The sequence below is a fragment of the Diadema antillarum genome, unplaced genomic scaffold (genome assembly GCF_040938485.1).
Source record: "Diadema antillarum isolate AM-2024a unplaced genomic scaffold, OU_Dant_1.0 seq00001103_RagTag, whole genome shotgun sequence".
NCBI classification, from domain to species: Eukaryota; Metazoa; Echinodermata; class Echinoidea; order Diadematoida; family Diadematidae; genus Diadema; species Diadema antillarum.
Genome location: NW_027271919.1, coordinates 894656 through 916089, shown reverse-complemented (window position 1 = coordinate 916089; position 21434 = coordinate 894656). Strand labels below are relative to the sequence as shown.

Genomic DNA, 21434 nt, shown 5'->3' with positions numbered 1-21434 from the left:
GGAAGTAAACCACCAGAGTAACATCAATGAAGAGATTATCAAATTTAACTGAAATTGAGCATGTCCTATTAACACAATCCGTCCATAATTAATGCCAACTTTCAAAGCAGTAGCATCATTCTTTCAAAAGTTATTAGAGTTGAAAGTGAGGAGTGTGTACAAGGTTGTAAAGAAATGAAAAGGGGACTCTAAAGACACGCCTAATCACACTATTCTACCAAAAAATGTTTGAGATAAACTGCTAAAAAACACACTTTCCTGTCCGTTTTATGATCCTAAATTTTAGAATAATGTAGAAGAAGACTTGCTCTTTCAGAAAATATGAAAAAGTCAAGATCGGCTAGGTTGACCCATTTCACCTATTTTCATCTCTCACACAAAATCAGTGTGTGCGACTTTTTGTTCGTTTTGTGATGCACGGTCACATTTTGATAGATGCTGTAAAAATGCTATTGCACACTATGTAGCAAAAGATATTGTACACTTAGCTAACAATTGCACACTTAGTAAGAGATGTCTAACCTTAAATCCAGTAATAACAAGTTGTCCTACAGTCTACTGTATTCACCATTTTTTTTGCGAGTCTAAATTTTTGTGAATCGGGACTTCTCGACGATTTTGCGAGTGGTTAAATTTGCAATCTTGGAGTACTGAACTGAACGAAGAAAATAAAATGTAAACATGTGCGTCACATTCATATCGGGATCAGAGTCATTATTTTCGTATGTCCCTAATTTCGCACATAGTGCCTGACTCGCGAAATTCATGAAAATAAAAACCTCACGAAATATTTGGTGTATACAGTATATGTTTTTCTCCCTTTGAAATACAATTCAACTTGTGATTGCATATCACCTGTCATTATAGTCAAGTTCTTTCTAAAAGTCTGATTTTTTTTCATAATACTATGGACTGCTTACTTTTAGGGGATACAACATTAATTGCCCTCACTAAAATTGTATTGCCCTCATCTTTAACTTGGGCAACATGATTCTAGCTCAGGCAATAAATGTCGTATCCCCCTCAAGACCAGTCCATATCATATCAAAAAGATATTGACAGGAATCTAATACAGGCACTTCATGCACTTATAGCTTGTATGTCATAACTCAAAGGTTAAAAGGTCATTTTGAATTTAACCAAATTACATCCCAAGTCACAGATGTGCAACATATTTCTAATTATTGTTATTTCTATCATTACCACTTATTCAGCAATTCAGACAACATTTCAACATACAAAATTAAAAAGGAATTTTCATTTCACATAATAAAGAACAAAACAATAAAACAAAAACAAAGCAAAAGTCTTAAGGTAGATGTGACACATTTAACCTTTGATGTTTCAAGCCCCTAAGGTGTGTGCCAGGAAGACTGAAAATAAATCCACCTACCTGACATTTCACAGGATTCTCCGGTGTACCCATCGGGGCAAACACAGATACCACGGTTACAGAATCCTCCATTGATACAGCTTGGGATGCATTCAACAGCTGAGGGGGAATTTGAGAGGAAGAGAGTTGATTAGGAGAGAAGAAAGTTGCACTGCTCATCTGAGAGTAGACTAGAAAGTTTTGGAAGTTTTGAAAGACATATGACTCATCTAAAATCATGACGCACCCTACTTAAACATCTTAACATTACTATCACCTGTCCTTTTGGTGAGGTATTATAATCCCCTTAACTGTAAAGAATATCTTCTTGTACTTGAAACCATGACTTACATTTTCACCAAGTAATACATTCCATAATCTCTGTCTTTATCATTCAGCATCTTTAAAATCATTTGCACTGAAGAAAATTTTTCTCACCTAGTGATCATCTTCTCCACGGAGAATCCATATGTGACCCCCTACAACAAAAGGATCCTTAAGTTGCTGACGGCTGAGCCGAGAAAGTCGAGTTTGAAGTTGCATCATCAAAATTGGTCAAAACATTCGGATTTCTGTTTTTGGCATAATTTTGTAGTCTAATGTTTTGTCTATCATCTGCCGAAATTTCGAAGCTAAATGATTCAAGGAAAGGCAAGAAATTAGCGTTTTTCTGGGCCATGATTTTCCGACTTTCAACGTAACTGAAACGTGTCCGAAGATTTGGATTCAGCGCGGCAGCTAGACTCTACCCCTAGCAATGAGGGAGTGATCTTATTGGTCAGTGCGTGGCATCCTAATTACTGACTGGTCGTGCATAGACCACTAGCACTAAGCTTGAATGAACATCGCGGAGGTCGCTAGGAGCATGCCTTCTAATGTCAAGCGGTGAAAACTGTCTCGCCTCCCCTTGATCATGATAGCGCCTGAAGGTAAACTTTGAAGGCTTTTTTCTCGAAACTCTGATTTCCTCAACCACTTGACATGCGCTAATAAAATCATCGATACCTCCGCAACCGAGTACTTTTATGAGTTGTGCTACATATAAAATTAAAGTAGAAGAGTAAGGAAATAATGTCATGCCATTTTTAGAAAATTGTCCTCCCCCGACTTTCGGATCCTTTTGTTGTAGCAGGTCACATATAAACTATTGATTGCATCATCACCAGTCATTATCAACATCATCACTATCATTATCCTCATCTTCATCATCTTCAATGTCATTTTCTTCATCGTCACCGTCATATTATCATTATCATCATTATCTTTATCACACTCGTCACTATTTTATTTTGATCAACATTTTTGATATCATCATCATCATCATCATCATCATCATCAACACATCACCATCATCATCATCATCATCATCATCACATCTCTATTGGATGTATCTCCACATTGCCATGGCAACAAACATCTACACCCCTGATGCGGTATACTCACGTCTGATCTCACAGAACTCTCCCAGATAGTTTGGTAGACAGATGCAGCTCCCGTTGATACAGGTTCCTCCATGCTGGCAAGCCTCTGGACAGTCGCGCTCTTGATTAACAGACAGACAAACTCTTATATTTATCTTACATATTATTAAACATAATATCAACTGAGACAATCTTTACCCATTTTAAGCATTAAAGACCGGGTAGGGTGGGATTAATGGGAGGCCAAATTCATTTGATGCCCACTGGCGTACATTAAAAATCAATGAACAGCACCAATATTTGTATTAAAGAGTGTGCTCACAGTCAACTCCAGTCAAACTTCTTTGACTGTGTGTGTATTTAAACAGAGATCATTGACAAAGCTGTAGACAGTTTGTTAAGGGGATTCTTGAATACATCTATGCTGGGCTAGTGTTCCCACTCCATAGTATCCCCATCCTACCGGATCTTTAAATGTTTGAGTACTTCTACTTGATGGCCAGAACAATTTTGAGTGTATCTTGTACAACGGATTGGTGCAATCACATATCCTTGTCATCATAACACTATCAATGGTATGCTTACAGCATTGTAAACAATCTGAACAAGCTGGGAGCAAATTATATCATTTGCATTACCACAGGTCAAGTATCATAAGGACTACGACCACAATTTTCATGTGATGCTTTCGGACTACAATGACTATCACAATGGATGATGAAGAAGTGTTGACATCAGAAAAAAATGATCTGGAAAATTTGACAAGACGATAGAAAATGATATTTCTTTTATGCAAGTCTCAGGTACTGGATGCTGGTTTAATTAATTCTTCTTGCAAAAAAAAAATGTTTGCATTTGTTTTTCTATTTCTGGAAGTATAAAGTAGATAAATAGCAAGACCTGATTGATGAAACATTGAACCCTAACTAGGCCGGGGGGGGGGGGGGGCCTCGGAGGCCCCCCCCTCGACGTTCCGCGCGATGTATCGCAACCGCAAAAAGCTATCGCCGCGACGTTTCATGACTTTTTTCTTTCGAGTCTCCCGCATCTTTTGACACCAAATTTGCGATGCCCGGGCGCACAGTTCCGAAGTTACGCATAAATATGTACATGTATGTCAGACCAAAAATTGCTCAAAAACGTTAATTCGTGTACAATTTCAATGCAAACTGTGCTTACAGGCAAATTTCATAAAAGCATGATTATTTTGGTGTTTTATTGATTAAAATCAATGAATAACATATTTTCTTGTTCGGAGCGATGTCGCGGACAAATTTCATCGAAAAAACAATGAAAAACATAAAGTCGAAAAAACAGAGAAATACATAAGAAATTCCAAAAAACAATAAAATACTTAAGAATTTTTTCTGATATCACAATTTTTTTCATTACATTTGCTAAGGACACTAAAAAGAATATCTACACAAAAAATGTGCCTGTTTTGAGCTTTATTTTGTGATTTATACCAAATAGTCTGATCTTATACATCATCCTGAATAAATTAGCATAATTTAGCATAAATGATTTTTTTTGAAAAAATAACTTCATGGTATTTTAGATTACATCATAGGCAATGTGTGTGCCAATTTTCGTCGCGATCGCGCGGTCGACGGCCGAGATCTGGAGGGGGGGCCTGGGAGGCCCCCCCCCCCCCCCCCCCCCCCCCCCCCCCCCCCGGCTCTATCAACTACCTAAATAGCCCGGCCTAGTTAGGGTTAAATTAAAAAGAATACTTACTCCTAAATTGACAAGCCAAACCCTCAAACCCTGGTCTACACAAACAGATTCCATTCATGCAGCGAGCATTGTTCTGGCAAGGAACTCGGCACTGTCGTTCTGCATGGGAGAGAGGGAGAAAACATGAGCACATATAAAACAACATGAATGAATTTTCCTTCTTGCAGCGCTTGTTGATATTTAACAATCTCTTGAACATGATATTTACCATCATCTTGCATTAGCCATTAACTTTAGTAAAAATGTGTAATGTATTACATTATTAAAGGACAAGTTCACCGTCATAGACATGTGGGTAGAGTGAATGCAGCAATATTAGTAGAACACATCGCTGAGAGTTTGAGGAAAATCGGACAATCCGTTCAAAAGTTATGAATTTTTAAAGTTTCTGCTCAGTCACGGCTGGATGAGAAGACTACTATAGCTTGTGATGTCACATGTGTACAACGATATAAAGAAAGTATAAAGAAAATTCAACATATTTTCATTTTTTCGCATAACAAAAGAACACTCGACTTCTCTCTCTCAGAAGGCAAGGGGGATAATATTACCCTTAACATATGTCAGTAACAAGTCGAAGAAATGCGCACTTTATGCAAAAAGTAAAGTTTTGTGAAATTCCCTTTTTATTTTCCTTATATTGTTCTACGCATGTGACATCATACACTGTAGTAGTCTCCTCATCTAGCAGTGATTGCACAGATACTTTAAAAATTCATAACTTTTGAACGGATTGTCAGGTTTTCCTCAAACTTTCACTGATGTGTTCTACTAATATTGTTGCATTCACTCAATCCACATGTATATGAAGGTGGATTTGTCCTTTAACTTTGGCACCTGTTAAGCACTCTTCTGCACTACTCTCCTTTGAATGCATTTGCTGTTGTGTAAGATAGAAAAGATATAGCAAGATAAGATCAGTGTAGATTTAACTTCATTCCACTGTCATTCTGAAATTTACACAGACTTTGCACACAATGTACAAGCTTCCAAGAAGAAATTGGATAATATGCTATAAATTTCTCTGAGCACTTGTCCTGTCCATTCTCCAATGTTCTAGCCCCATCCAGCTGAGATAAGTCCATGTAGTAGGGAAGTCCACTTTTTAATAATATTCTAAGTGTTCCTTTGGCTTCAAGGAATGACAATGTATTCTTGAATATACAGCTGTGTAGTTACTAAAAACAAATGATGTCAGCATTGTCTTGTGAGGAGACATTATTATCAACTTTAAGGAAATGAAACGTGGAGAAAACATTGTCAATAAAGATTGCAATGTCTCCATACAGATTTACAGGCGAGTGGGTAAAGATGATAGACAGAGAGAGAGAGAGAGAGAGAGAGAGAGAGAGAGAGAGAGGAGGGGGGAAGAAGGGGAGAAATTAGGCCTGTCCTCATCAGACCCTGTTTCAAAATAGCAAGCTATCATGTGGTTAGGAAATTAGCCTGATGTCAAGTTAACCTGCTATTTGTGCAATGAAGACGCAAATAGTGCGCTATTTAATCACGAAAATTTCTCCCAAAATATCGGTCTAGTTTGTGAAATAGTAAACTAATTTGTGAACTATATTCCTATACCACAAAATAGCCCGCTAGTCTGAACTTTAGTCTGATGAAGATATGCCTTTGAAAGTGATTCTTAGACTGTAGAATTGCTGAAAAGTCTGGAAAGGCCTCAGTTTGAGACTTTGAGACATTCAACTTTAGGAAATTTTGAAGTGTTGCATTGTACATAGAATGTGACACACTTGTGAAAAACAGAAAAAGAGGGAGAAATAGAAGAGAGAAGAGGAGAGAAAGGAGAAAAGGAATTAGAGTGATTGTTATAGGTTGAATTTCTGGAAAGTCAGAAAAGGCATCACTTTAAAACTGGATGACATTCAAATTGAGGAAGTTGTGAAGTGAGGGATAGGATGTGACATATTTGTAAGAGAGGGTGAGAGAGAGAGAGAGAGAGAGATGGTGACATTGCGTGTGATGAATAAAATGACAAGTCAGTGACTATCTTATAACAGGTCTAAATAGAGATAGAAGACAGCTACGAAATAACACCTGTTTTCATGTAAGAGACTGCAGTGTGTGTGAGTGGGTGAGGCAATGAGCAGTGTCATAGGAAGGGAATGCTTAGGATGAATATTTACATTCCAACTACTGAGTCAATGTTTCCTATTCCCTCAGATACAACACACCAGACAGACCATCTTGAAAATCCAATTTGGGATACAGTCTGGTAGATATTAAGAGCTTGACAACGACAAATGCAGACAACATGATGAGAAGACAAGCTGTGATCTTATAGAGCTGCTCCCATGATCCTCCCACATCCAGTGGCAGATCCAGACTGGGATGTACTGGGCGCACACCCCCCTTATTCTTTTTTAAAACAAAAGAAATAAAAAGAAAAAAAGAGGGGTGTGAGCGCCCCTCTTGAATTTGGTTAAGGCACCCCCTTTACGGAAGTCCTGGATCCACCTGTAATATTCCTCCACGTCTCTTCGCCTTCATTTTTTGTTCATTACTCTACTCTTCTCGAGGCTGTATGTAAAGAGTTTGTTCGCAAGAACCGATAAGTCCATATTTGAAGATTTTGAAGTACGGTCCCCTTTCATAAAGTACAAAATAATACCTTTTAAATGATATATTGGTCACTACATATAAAGGTACATTTTTGAAGTTATGGTCAAAAGAAGCAAAAATTTTCTTATTATTCTCTTTATTTTTCTTGACCTTTAATCGCAAATATCTCCATTTGGCAAATATGGACTTATCGGTTTTTGCGACTGTTCATTTTTTTCTTCACCTTGTCTCCTTCCACTGGTGGTATCAACTTCTCCAAACAAAATAAACACCAATGGTTTTATACAATATCTTAACCTGTTGAGGATGGTTTGATTTTGCTACAACACACATTTCCTATAGACACCTTCCTGAATATACTTGGGGCTCGTCCTCAACGGGTCAAATTCATGTTTTTGTGATAGTTGTAAGTGACTGTGGTTGTGATGGATAAGACCACATTACTCACATGACTCTTCAATCCTCAATCCTGCAATCACTATTTCCAGGTCTTTAAGTTCTTCTTCTGTCTTTGTATTCTTCATCAAATGTATCAGGAAATACAGCTTCTCTTTGTACATTGAACAAACAAAATATTTGTCATGTCACCTATACTCTTAAAAATAAGCTTAAAGGGATGGTACAGTATTGGTGGAGATGAAAATTGGGCTTTAAATTTTTTTGTGAGATACTAACAAAACACTTATGAAATAGTACAGAGCATACCATTTTAAGCGGAATTCAAAGTTTATTTGATGAAAATCGGGTTTGGAATAGCTGAAACATCCAAAAACAAAGTAAAACAAAACGATCGTAATAAAATGTGGGTCCCACACTTTATTAGGATAACTCTGTTTTGGATATCTCAGCCATTTCAAAATCAATTTTCATCAAATAAACGTTGAAATCCTCATGGAATTACATGCTCTTTCATATTTCATAAGAGGTTTCTCACTATCTCACCAAAAGATGATAAAAACCTGAAGTTAAGTCTCAACCAAAACTATATGATCCCTTTAAGCAAACTGTTCATACTTATTTTTCTATTTTTTTTTCTTTGTGACATCAATTTGGGTCATGTAAGGGTTATGAGTTAATTTGTGATATCACTATTCCTCTCTCCCTTCTCTGCCCATATCATATATCCATGTTTTCCTCTAAGCCCATCCCTTGCAGTCTGTGATGGCTTTTCCTTCCAACTGATAGATTTTCATGTCATTTGCGATCAAAGTTGTTCTGGTAATGTCAGCCTATCTTCAAGACTCAACTTGATTTTTGTTTTTCTCAATCCACAATCAAAGAACTGAGTTACAGTGAAATCTACTAGCTATGATTTCAGCAGCAGACACTGCACTTACAAAAAAAAAAAATCCTCAATAAAATGAACTAACTGCTGTGCTTCTGAGTTTGTGGTTTAATATATAAACTTTAACATCCTGCCAGGCACCAGGTTGAGTGTTACCTGTTGCACATCAAATAAACATTTGTTATTTTTTTCTTTATGTGGATGCATGTTTGTATGTGTGTGGCAAGTAATGTATGTAGATCAATTGTATTGTTATACCGTCGCAGCTGTTGTAAAACTGTCAAAACCTCAGACAACCTGTGAATTTATCAGCAGTACAGCTGCTGAAGAAATTTGCAAACAATCTGAATACAATATGTATGTTGCCAAGTTTTGATAAAACATGTCATGGCACAATCAAGGCATCCGTTCAAACTTCTAGTATTCCTAAATGGAATACTTTATACGAGATAGGGAATGCAGAATAAATGTATCTATCGGTTACTAGTACAGGGAACAAAAAAATCAAACTAACGCCTGGTAGCAAGACTAAGTCAACTTCAGAGTGAGTTTTCTATCATCTGCAGCAAGTTTATGCGAGAGTCAAGTAGGGCCTACCCTAGGTTAATCTTGTGTCAATGTGATCCGGATGGAGGCTGTGAGGTGGTGCCTTTGATTTTGCCTCCCATTTGGTGATTAATTAGAGGAGGATTGTATTCCACAAAATAAGAAGAAAACTTTGCTGGGAGAAAAGGAGAGACTATCCTCGCTGATGAATAAAACTGAAGGTAAATGTGTTGAGGGTAGCATCATTATAAGGAGGAGGTGGGAGTAACTTGAGTAAAAACTTCACACTAACAAAAATTATCCTCACTAACATTAGCAACCAGCATCTAGGTAAAAGTGCAAACTTTTTTTTTCCACAAATATTCTTAAAAGGAAGCATGATCTTTGGTAGAGTGATTCAGATTTTAGAAAGCCCTGTGACCTTTTTCTTCATTTAATCTTCCTTATTAAAAAAAAATAACATCCTCAACTTGTACACTTTCTTATTAAAAGAATAGTGCATGTCAAACTACCATCAAAGCTGTAGCAAAATCAACAGTGGAAGACTAATGCATTTCTTCAATCTCATCACAAGGTTTCTTTTAATGTCCACATAACAATGTCCTCCTCTCTTAACCAAAGAAAAGAGTCATATCTTATCAGCTGCAGGTAGGCCTATACATGAGAGCCTGAATACTGTGATACATTTTCTCAGACTAGCTATCTCCCTGGTGCAGATATCCTCAATATCATATGCAGTATCCAAAAGGGATATCCTTGCACTTCAAAAATTAAGGGGAAATTGAAAGCAACTAATGCATCCTAGTGCCAAAATAAAAAGCTTGCCTCCCATGTCCAGCCAGATCCTCTTTCACCCCCCCCCCCCCACACACATGCTAGTCTTCCTTAGGGTTTCACTGACCTGTCCCTTTAACCAGCTTTAAAGGACAAGTTCACCTTCATAAACATAAGGATTGAGAAAATGCAACAATATTAGTAGAACACATCAGTGAAAGTTTGAGGAAAATTGGACAATCGATGCAAAAGTTATGAATTTTTAAAATTTTTGTGTTGGAACCGCTGGATGAGGAGACTACTACAGCTTGTGAGTCATATGCGTACAACAGTATAAAGAAAATGTAAAAGAAAATTCAACATATTTTCACTTTTTTCGCATAATAAAAGAGCACTTGACTTGCCTCTTTCTAAAGGCAGGGGGAATAATATTACCCATAACATTTGTCGGTAACAAGTCAGGGGAATGTGTACTTTTTTCAAAAGATGGAATTTTGTGAAATTCTCTTTATATTTTCCTTATATTGTTGTACGCATGTGACATCTAAGTTATTCATACACTGCAGTAGTCTTCTCATCCAGCGGGTACTGCACAAAAACTTCAAAAATTCATAACTTTTGAACGGATTGTCTGATTTTCCTCAAACTTTCACTGATGTGTTCTACTAATATTGCTACATTCTCTTAATCCTTATCTTTATGAAGGTGAACTTGTCCTTTAATATGGACTAGAGCAATGTACACAGAATACACACACATGCCATTCATGACAATCATGATGCTGACAATGCTATACTAGTATTCTGTGCATAGACCAGTTCTCACTGTGCATGACTCCTTTTACACACACTGATGAGACACACATACACGCACAAAATACATAAGGAGTGCTGGTGGTGCATCAACCAATCAGCAGCCTCCACTGCACACACTGCAGAGTTAGCCAATCAGAGAGCACTAAGTCCCAAAACTTCTTGTCAGGCACTGGCCAATCAGGGGCTGGCCTCACACACACACACACTTATCAGACTCCCCATGCACACAGAAAGTGTGTCAACACACTGCATTGGCTACCCACTCGCAGTGTGTGGCGTTGTCTGTGGATGCTCTGTGTGTCAATATTCTCAGTGTGTGGGTGTTTGTGTGTGTCTGGGTGGCAAGGGGATACTTTGACAACTTACTTGACCAATCAGAGACAGGGACATAAAGGACCTCCCTCCCATTTCTCCCTCCCCACCCCCTTTTTCTCTCTCTCCCTGCCTGTAAACTCTGCCTCAATCAACTACTGTACTAAGATCCGCATGCAACTGTATTGTTGTTTGAAGATACATGGACACAGCCACTTCTCCTCACAATCTTTAATAGAATTAAATCTCAGGATTTTACCATCTATCAGAAGATCATGTGTGCACTCCAACCTCAAACAAGCCCATGTACAGGAATGTACTAGAAAGCAGAATCATTGCTCATAGTCTTACTGTGCAACAATTAAGATTATTTCTCATCAAAACAATGGTCTCTATTACCAGACAAACATTATATTTTTATCATACAAATATTTGAATTTAACTGGCTTCCTAGCTTCACTGGGATCAGTAGCACTGAAGATGCTGGAAAGAATGAATATAAAGAAAGAAGAATTGCAGCTTTTTCAAAAGGACACATGGACATTAATCATTCATTCTGATGATAATGACAATAATCCACAGATCTTGTAGAATATTTCTCAAGCAAAAAAAAAAGAAAAGAAGGAATAAAGTAAACTGAATTTAATGGCATCAAGAAAGTTGCTAGTGTGTATTAATGTGTATCTGTGCATGTATGTCAGGGATAATATTGCGGATTGCTGAAAAAATCAGAAATCAAAATTTTCAGGTGATTTTGATACATGGAAAAAGCAAAATGTGCATAGATATGAGAAAAAAAAATGAAATCAGATTTAAATCTACAGAATATCATGCCTGGTATGTGTACAAGTGTGAGGAAGAAATGTGTGCCTGGTGTGTGTGTTTGTGTGTGTGTTTGTTTGTATGTAAACATGTATCCATCATTCATAGACTCACCCAGCCGGAGCTGACAGAAGACGCCCCCAATGTTGGCAGGGCAGATACACAGACCCCGCTCACACGTCCCTCCGTTCAGACAGCCCGGTTCACACATATCTACACGGCAGGGAGAAGAGGAGGCGAGGAGGGGGAGGGGGAAGAAAAGAGTGTCATATCAAATCAAATCAGATTGTATTAGATCGAATCAGCTGACCTAACCTCATTACTGACTCCTCCGCTGGAGCACATCCTGATTGCATTGGGCCAAGACGATCAGTCTACTAGCTGCCGGTGCGGAGGAGGGTAAGAAAACAAGACGTGCTCCCCTTTTGGGAAGACTAGCAGAGTGACTGTAAAGACATTCAAGAACTTGTTATGATTGCTGGGAGCAGAGTTGGAAAGGGCATTTGTCTACACGGAGGAGAATTTGAGGTGACGGGATTGTTTTGTAATTGTGAAAAGTCTGGACCATTACCACGCATTATGTAATAATAGCCAATTGACCTTTCTGTCATGTTTGGACTCGGGGAGAGAATATTGGATCTGAAATCCTTGGTCGGCGGTTTTTAAATTTAGCCAGTCCTGAGGCGACTAAACCTTGCCAAAGAGATGTTCACATTCTGTCTGCCAAGTACAGAGGACTTCACAGTGTTTTTTTTTTTTTAATCCAAAGACAGCATCATCGTACAACTTTCTCTGATTGAAGCATATCTGTATAAAGGCACTCCATGGACTGATGTATGGTGTCAAGGAAAGTGAGCGTGGTGAGAGTGCATTTCTTCTTCATATATCTTGAGCCAATGACATTTATCTCAAGCTCTTCTCAATAAGAGTTTAGAACCACATTAGCAGAAGGGATGACATATTGCATTTCTGCACAACGTAACCGAGGCAACAGACGTTGTCTCATTAGCGACTCTGAATTTGCTATCATGACACAGGAGCGCCTCTTAACATCCAGACAAGGAAATAACAAAATCCCACTGCTGTTAATCTCTTAACCAGCTCGCTGTGCATACGGACCCATTAGCATGGTTCTTCTGCAAAAAGCGGTGTCTAAGATCTTGCCTCATGGTAGAGGAAGGAATGGTTAGGGGAAGTGATCATATTAGCACGTTTTGATGGGTTAGCCATGAAAAATTGCCATGGCCATATCCTGTGTCTTAACCAATTTGAGCAAGTTGATCTGAGGGAGCTACACATAGACCAGGAGAGAGGAAAAGGAGCAGACGTTGGTTATTAGCGGCTGCACCATACCGGACTTGTGGTCAGCCCTAAAGACCTCACACCAGTCATAACTCTCTTGGGATATGTAGCAGTGGACAGATAAAATTACATATAATTACCATGATTGACCTAATTTAATGCTAAGTGTGGTTCATACATGACATCATCCAAAAAGGATTGCCATACTTCGATTGACTTTTGGTAAATGCAGACACCGATGTTTGTTCGTCTTCAGGAAACTTTTTCTGTGCTTGCATCTTTTGAATCAGCAAGTGTGCAATTCTCTCAACACATCTAGATTTTACTCGCGAATATCTCCTCCAAGTCTTAGCTGGTTGTTTTTCTGCCAAGAAGGACAAAATGCTGGTCATTCTGAAATAGCTTCAGCTTCATTGGACAGCCTTCATTTTGTGCTTCAGTTCGATTATACAGTGTATTTAAAACAAAATGTGACAATTGGCACGGATTCTGTTCTGGATGAGATGACATGTTGATGGAGAAATATCATCCTCATCATGATGGTGGAAAATGGCATAATGGGTTTGGTGAGCTAACTCTGAACCTCATCTTCTGAACATGATCCTAGCTGGAGAAAGTGATTTTTGTGGTGGCAGAAGATGAACTGAAGGGGAATCTACATCTAGGCACGGCCACAACAGTTAACAATAGATTACAGCCTGATCTGTGCTATGCTACAAACTCTTGCAATCGTATCCTGACAGTTTATGTTTCAAGATGATATTGACCATGCGCTTTTGATGCAAGGGACACTTATTCAGCAATTTAATCCTTTCTGAGCCAAAGACTTTTGACGGTGTGTACAGCACTATGAAGTTTTCTGTGCATTCAACACTCACAACATGCAAAGGGTTAAAAGAGTGCAGACCAACTAATAATCAGCTGAGGATCATGGACCATGCTGGCTGAAAAGGCTCCTTGCACTGTAAGTACACATTTCCATTTTCATTGGGATGAAAGGTCTATGTTTTATCAAGTGTTGACTATCATCATTTCAGTTACAAACACAAGAATCTTTAATATTCAGAAAAAGAATGGATGATGATAAAGCTTTGATATATGAGAACACTTTTGTACTCATCAGAGATTAACAAAAAGCATGTACAATTGTTTTTCCTGAATTAACTATACATATTTATACAATACCAATTTCAGCTTCTTCATGTAGGCCTATGACTACCTCAAGCTAAGTGTCCAAGCACATGAAGGGTGAACCCTTGGGATGCCTGGGCACTTGGCTATATCTTGCCAAAATTCAACTTATTCCTCCAAACTTGACCGTATTTTAATTTTAGACTGCACAATTATGCAATATCAATGCATCTATCTAGCAGGAAGGCCATGGTGACACAATTGGGATTTAAAGGGACTGTACAGTACTGGTTGAGGTAGGGATTCATGTTTTGAACATTCTGAAGTGAGATAATGAAAAGCTTCTTATGAAATATGAAAGAGCATGTAATTTTAAGAAGGATTCAACGTTTATTCGATGAAAATTGGTTTTCAAATGGCTGAGATATCCAAAAAAAAAAGGCTAATAATAAAAGGCGACATGCCCCAACTTTATTAGTATCTCTTTGTTTCACCTTGTTTTTGGATATCTCAGCCATTTCATACCGATTTTCATCAAATAAACTTTTGATACCCCTTAGAATTGCATGCTCTTTGACATCTCATAGAGTGGTTTCTGAATATCTCATCAAACGTTAAAAGCTAAATCTTCACCTCGACCAGAACTGTACACACCCTTTAAGGGATTAAGAAATCTCTACTAATTATGAATTAGTTAGGAGACATCTGTGCCATATGTTTCACTTACCTCACTACAAGTTGAGAATGAAATGATCAATGAGCCCCCTCCCCCCATACCTTCAAGCATACCACAATTGTGTCCTTCATTTCACACAGTTTTCCCGGGGATAGAGTCTATTAATAAAATCACATCCCGTCTTTCTCCAAACTCCCCCTCCCCCCAAAAAAGAGAGAAACTAATTGTGTTTCTTTTCTCCAGCTGAATGTGTATGGAATAGACAAAAATTGAACAAGCTTGCAAAAAGCCAGGTACTAACGAGGATGGCTAATTATGAAGGGGGCCCACCGGTGGTCAGTTATAGCTTTTGTGTCTGGCTGTGAGTCACCCCAGCAGCTGGTTCAATCTGTTACTGCATACAAAACATATTCATGCAGGGCCCTGTTTTATAAAGCTGTTCGTAAAGTTATGAATGACTTTACGAAAGACTTATATCTGGTAAGCCAAGTGGGTTTCCTAATCACTGTTAACCTCATCCTCAATGGGTTAATTTCAATAGCCAAAGTTGAAATTTGCAGATGATAATGATTATTCTTACATGTTAATGCACGTTTTTAGTTGAAAATGTATTTTCATCCCAATGTAGCTTAAAATGACATATAAGTACAGACATACTTTGTTAAAACATAAGGTAAAAAGAAATGGGCACACATATTGGCACCTCATATTCCAGTTGTTCATAAAGTCATGCGTAACTTTACAAACAGTTTCATGAAACGGGGCCCTGCCCGGTCTTGTCAGAGTTCTGGTAGATTTATAATCTCTAATACTCCTTAATTCCTGCTGCAACTCTGAGGCAACAAAAAAAAACAGTCATATTAGCAGCCATAGAGATGATGATGATGACATCGAGAAATTATGATACTGATCATTATTATGATAGTAACAATCATGCCGATTCATGATTCTACTACTACTGATAATAATGGTACACAATACAACCTAAACACAGACAACTTTTTTGATTAACCTGTATTGCCTACGAGCAAGTCATTGCTTCTTTCTGAAAGGTGGGTGGAAGAAATGAAAAAAAGGAACTTGTCAAACAAAAGCACAATGTGCTTTTGTTTGACAAGTTCCTTGTTTATGACCCACCACTTACAGTTGGGTCATTCGATACTCAATATTTAAAAAGTTAAATTCATATTTTATTTGAAAACATAGTAAAGAGAATATTTGAAAAGTCTAGCTTTTGTCTTCCAGATGTCATCAACTTTAATCACAAAAAGAAGGCAATCTGATCTATAACTGAACAGCAGGCTTTGGACAAATGGATATTTCCGGGCCAAATTTTGTGGATATTGGCAGGGTATACAAAAAGAAAAAGGTTGTACATGCATCTGTGGTCATTATGCTGCCTCCCCACCACAATTTTACATTTTGTGTTTCTGTTATATACAGGAATCATTATTTGGCACTCTAAATTTTACTGCCTTCCTGTCTGATTACATAATAGTTTTCCATTTGATATTTTGGATGTCTATTAGTCATTTCTTGTAATTAAGTAATTAAGGAACCATTACACTGCCCTTTACAAATACTAGGCAACCTCACTTTTGCAGAATGATTTGCATTCATTCATATAAGGCAAACACAAACCATTGCTCTTATTGGTATTTGATTTTTTCCGAATTCTGTTTCGTCATCTCACACCATTGATATAATGATTAAGACTGAAATCTCTTTCAGTCATTTCATAATATCTTATGGTTTTCAGATATATGAGAAAAAATTCAGTCTTGTGTAGAAAACATCCCATAATGCTTTGACAACTGAAACAAATTTCATATTTATTGAGAATCTGGATAGGCCTCATCGGCCAAATTACTATACAGATCTTACCCGTATGAAGAATCATACAAAATAACAATAAAATTTAAGTGCAAAGTATGATGTAAACAGGATAGTAAACTAGAATTAATGATATGAAATGTGTAAACTGTTCTGTCAAGAACATGGGAATAAAAAGATGTACATTAAAAATAATTCAAAAAGCAACTTACTGGTATATACCATGCGAATTTTCCTCACAAGGGGAAAAAAAACTAATGGAAGTTCAGCAACCCTTCATAAATCACTGTCAAATGTTCAGCATTTTTTAGGGTCACTGACTTCTACTTTCCAAACTTCTCTCTGGGGGCAGAATGGTAAGAGAGAACCTCCCTATCCAAATACAGGAAGGATGGAGTTTAATGGTCAGCTTGAGGCTTCATAGCTGTCATAGAGGTCACTCAGATTAGATTTCAAAAGTGGACATCCTCCTCCACCCCTGACTCTTCCCCTACTTTGCCTGGAGTTTGTTTGACCCCCTACAATGATAAAGACACTGCGTCCAGCGAACATGTTTATAGAGCAAATACACTAAAAAACTTGGAATGTTTTCTTTATACATTGTTTTATACGGTAAGTGGAGCCTCGGAAAATCAAAATTGGTTTTACATAAGATTTGCTCAAAATTTACTTTAGAATAAAAGCATTAATGATCACAAAGCTCTACTTATATAGCACTGTCTCCTCAAATGTCTGAATGTTTGAATGATTTACAATTAAATTTGGTATTTACAATCAAATACAAGGATATGTGGGTCTGCAATGTCTTTGATGAATAGATACTTGACACATGAAAGTGAATGAGAGGTTTAGAGTTAAAAAAGTCATACAAAGAGCAAACTCAGTGGTAACGACGACACACGTTTTCCCAATTTATCTGCAGAAAATGTGGATTTTTATTTCATGCGGTTTTTCCCCCAATTTAATTATAATCCTTGATTGAAACCCACTAGGAACTGTTGCTCCTCAATCTGGAATGTGCTACACAACAATGACTATCTGGTAGAAATGAAAGGAGATGGTTTTGCTTGGCATGTTTGTACATCTATGCATGTGCAAATAGTATTAAAAACCTTCATATGTACTGATGTTTCCTTATATTCAGTTTTTGCTTTCATAAGAAGTTTTACAGTTGAATATCAAACTGGCAACATGGACATGTAGACTGAAAACGACAATGAAAAGTATATGAGTGACACAGTCTACACTACTCTCTCATTGATATCAAGATTCATCTTAGCATTTTGAAAGATAATTATAATCTTAAGCCAGGTTGCTTGACCATCAACTGTTGCCAATTTTGTAATGAGAAGGATGACAGGATTTTGTCAGCTTTGATCAAAATGAAAATAGGAAATTCCCCCTAAGGACCTGGTTACGCTCATCTAGACTATGAAACAGATCTCTTCCCCTGAGGAGGTCTCAGTTATCTCAATTACCATGCAACCTTGATCCCTGACAGCAGAAATGAGCTCAATCACACCCACAGAACTTAATTGGTCAGCTTGATGCCAGAAGAGTTTAACATTAATGCAAGATCTATGAAGATAGTTCCCTCTTATTTCTATATCCCTGATATCAGCATGTCTTCTTGAAGTCAGATTTTTTTTTTTTTTTTTTTTTTTTTTACTCTCAGGCTTCCAATATGCAGCCATATTCATTCATTCATTTATTTTTTTTTCGTTTCCAACAGAAACATATAAATATATTACAGAAATTGAATACATAGATTTCATCATAATACAAAATAAGGATAAGTTTACAAAAAATTGTAAGTATACGGAAATGTTGGAAATGGGGAGGAAGGCTAAAAAGCTGGGCTTGTAGGGTGCATTCCCCCCACTCGAAATACAAGAAATTATATGATTGATTGACTGATATACATAAAAAGTGGAAGAAACATAGAAACTAAGACAAAAAGACCTATAACTAATCAAACTAATCTGAAACAAACACCCTGAACAAATCCCTACACTAATATATTGATAATATTGATACACATTTAAAGGATAGAGGTACAAATATTTGTAAAAAGAGGTACATTTGCATGGACGGATCCAGGAATTCCATAAAGGCGCCTTTGCAAAATTAAAGGAGGGGCACATGCACCCTCATTCTTTTCTTTTTATTTCTTTTGTTTTAACCAACAATAAAGAGAGGGCGCCCCCTATGGATCCGCCACAGCATTTGTGTTTGAAATATTTAGTGTTTTTTCCTCTCATCTGAATGTTTCTCGACCTAGTGAATGCAATGTATCATTAAATTGTGGACGAGAAAATTGATATAGAGATAAAACAAAACCAATGATTCATAGTGGCGAGTTTTTCGTCTCAGAAACTACTCATTGTCAATTTCTGAAATTCAAAGACAATCACTTCTCCACAAACAGGCTTTACTTTATATATACATATATACCGTGAAAATTTCAGCATAAAAACATAAAGAATATCCATTAGCACCTAAAAATGCAGTATGAAGTAAATTATTGAGTACACATACTCATTATGACATGTTTTACACATAATACCACAATGGAGGTCAAATGCATTACTGGTCAATGAATAACTTTTATTAGCATTCTAAACAGTATATTTAGCCTTGTTCAAGACTTTTCTCTGTTTGTTTTCATCCTTTACCTTCGATTTCACAGAATTCTCCCATGTAGCCCTGCTGGCAGAGGCAGACTCCATCTACACAGTGACCTCCATTGATGCACTCCGGAAGACACTCGTACATCGCTGCAGGATGAAAGAAGGAGGAGAAAGATGACCAGTAATTGTGAGAGTGATGCCTGATGTCTCTGATTCAAGTAGATGACACAACAAATTCATCAGTCAACCACTCTGTCATCCATTTTTGTGAAAGGATCTAAAAGACAAGAATTTTGGAAGCACTGAGATTTAAGATGTTGGGACGTCTTCCAACTACAATGCATACTATTAAAAGTAAATACCATCTGACGTAATAATGACTTAGTATCAGAGAGTGCACAAAGGCAATTCTTCTATTTGTCGATTGTGACTATTGTGTCAATATATTCAATGATATGTGAAATGTACTAAGCCAGTGCACAGTTTCAATCTGAGCATGTGCAGATAAAGGTCATTGCAGACCTTCTCTTGAAATGGATTTGCAACTGAGGTATTCAAAACCTAGATAGGGCTTCATGACAACTGTGTTATAAATGAACCAGGTGCAGATATGAGCACAAAATGCAGGTGCCCAGTGTGGTCACTGTTAACTCTTTATGTGCCAAATTAGCACTCATGACTCTGATGGCTTGTCAACTTATCATACTTTTATTTTGCTCAATTGTACAACCATGCATTCAAAACTGATCCATAAATCACAATAAAAAAGATATGCAACAGTACATTGAAAGCATGATGTGCAATTCCATTCATCACACATAAATAAAAGACATCACAGCAAAGCTTGTTTCCTCTCTAACATCCCCATACAGCACTTGTAGCATGAACACTTTGATAAAAAGTTATATGGCCTTTAAAAACAAAATATCTTCCAAAAGTGATTATGACACAACAAATTCATCAGTCTTATGACAATGCAACACACATGGCACAAAAAGAGTAAATTATTCAAAGACTTGATTATTCAAATCAGCTTTGACTTGTGCATTCACCACTGTAAAACAATTCATACATCTCAGCGCTTTCACAGAAAACATGAGACAGACTCTAAGAGTATTTGATGTCAACCTGCGTGGAGATTAAGATGTTTTATATCGCAAGGCTGGGAGAGAGGATATGTCCGAATCAAAGCCAACAGTCAAGGAAAGGAGATTGGACAGCCCAGATGGCAATGAGACGAGTTTGAGGAGGGGAAATGGAAAGAACAACTGGAAAAAAGGCAAAGTGACAATATTTGCTAGAATGGGAGATATTTTGGGACTCTTGTCACAGAGGATGCAGTGAGCAGACACAGACTAATGGAGGATGCTTCCACACACAGAACTGAGTACCAAGTCAGGCAGTACTAAACTATGATGGGATACACTGTTTTTTGTTGTTGATATGAAGTAGTATTACAAAGCAAGCCATTTACATAATTTTTATAAGTGGATTAAGTGTATGCTAGAATTATATCTCACCCTATTTATGTACACCAAGGTTGGATGTAAGAATGAAGTCTTCTAGAAAATCAGATTATGTGCAAATTTGTTTTTCATATGTATGTCAGAAATTAAGTCTGTATGTTTACATGCAATTTATCTCCAGATATACTAATTGTACATCTTCCAAATATGTAATGGAAGAAGTAACTCTACAGATACTTAAAAGTGAAAACTTCTTGTGTATTCTCCGATCCATCTTAAAGTGGATTATATCACACTGCATGAAAACCATACATGCATTTTTGTGTGATACATGAAAATTTGTGTGTGGGTGGCAGCTGCTATAATAAAAGTATTCCAACATACATTTCTTATGGTACATTGCAGCTGAAACCAATGAAAATGATATCTTTTGTGTGAAGAGAACTGTTTGTGTAACAATAATGTTATTACCAGTATATTTTATATCTATTTGTAATCTCTGGTTCATGTCAATGTTCATGAGAAAAGTGTGTTCAGTTTGTCTTATGTTCTGAATTATTGTATTTCATATTTTTACTTTGCTTATATTGTAAAATCAATTAATAACTTTGTAAAATGTCTCTTATAAAAAAGTCATTATATACCTGGTATTCCTAATCCTAGGGATATGTGATTCCTTATAACATTGCCTGCTTTCTTCCTTGAAGGATGAATGCTTCAAACAAATGTAACAAT

The 21434-nt window shown here is 37.2% G+C and overlaps 1 protein-coding gene across 1 annotated transcript in view; it reads right to left on the bottom strand.

The window, feature by feature from the left end:
* The window catches only part of LOC139743688 (uncharacterized), a 57540-nt gene that overhangs the window by 5020 nt on the left and 31086 nt on the right, over window positions 1-21434 (bottom strand). Inside the window, exons 17-20 of the mRNA XM_071654146.1 lie at window positions 19279-19380; window positions 11776-11874; window positions 2816-2914; window positions 1394-1492 (exon numbers count right to left, since the gene is read on the bottom strand). Of these exons, the coding sequence (XP_071510247.1) occupies window positions 1394-1492; window positions 2816-2914; window positions 11776-11874; window positions 19279-19380 (399 nt within the window). The remainder of the gene's footprint in view (window positions 1-1393; window positions 1493-2815; window positions 2915-11775; window positions 11875-19278; window positions 19381-21434) is intronic.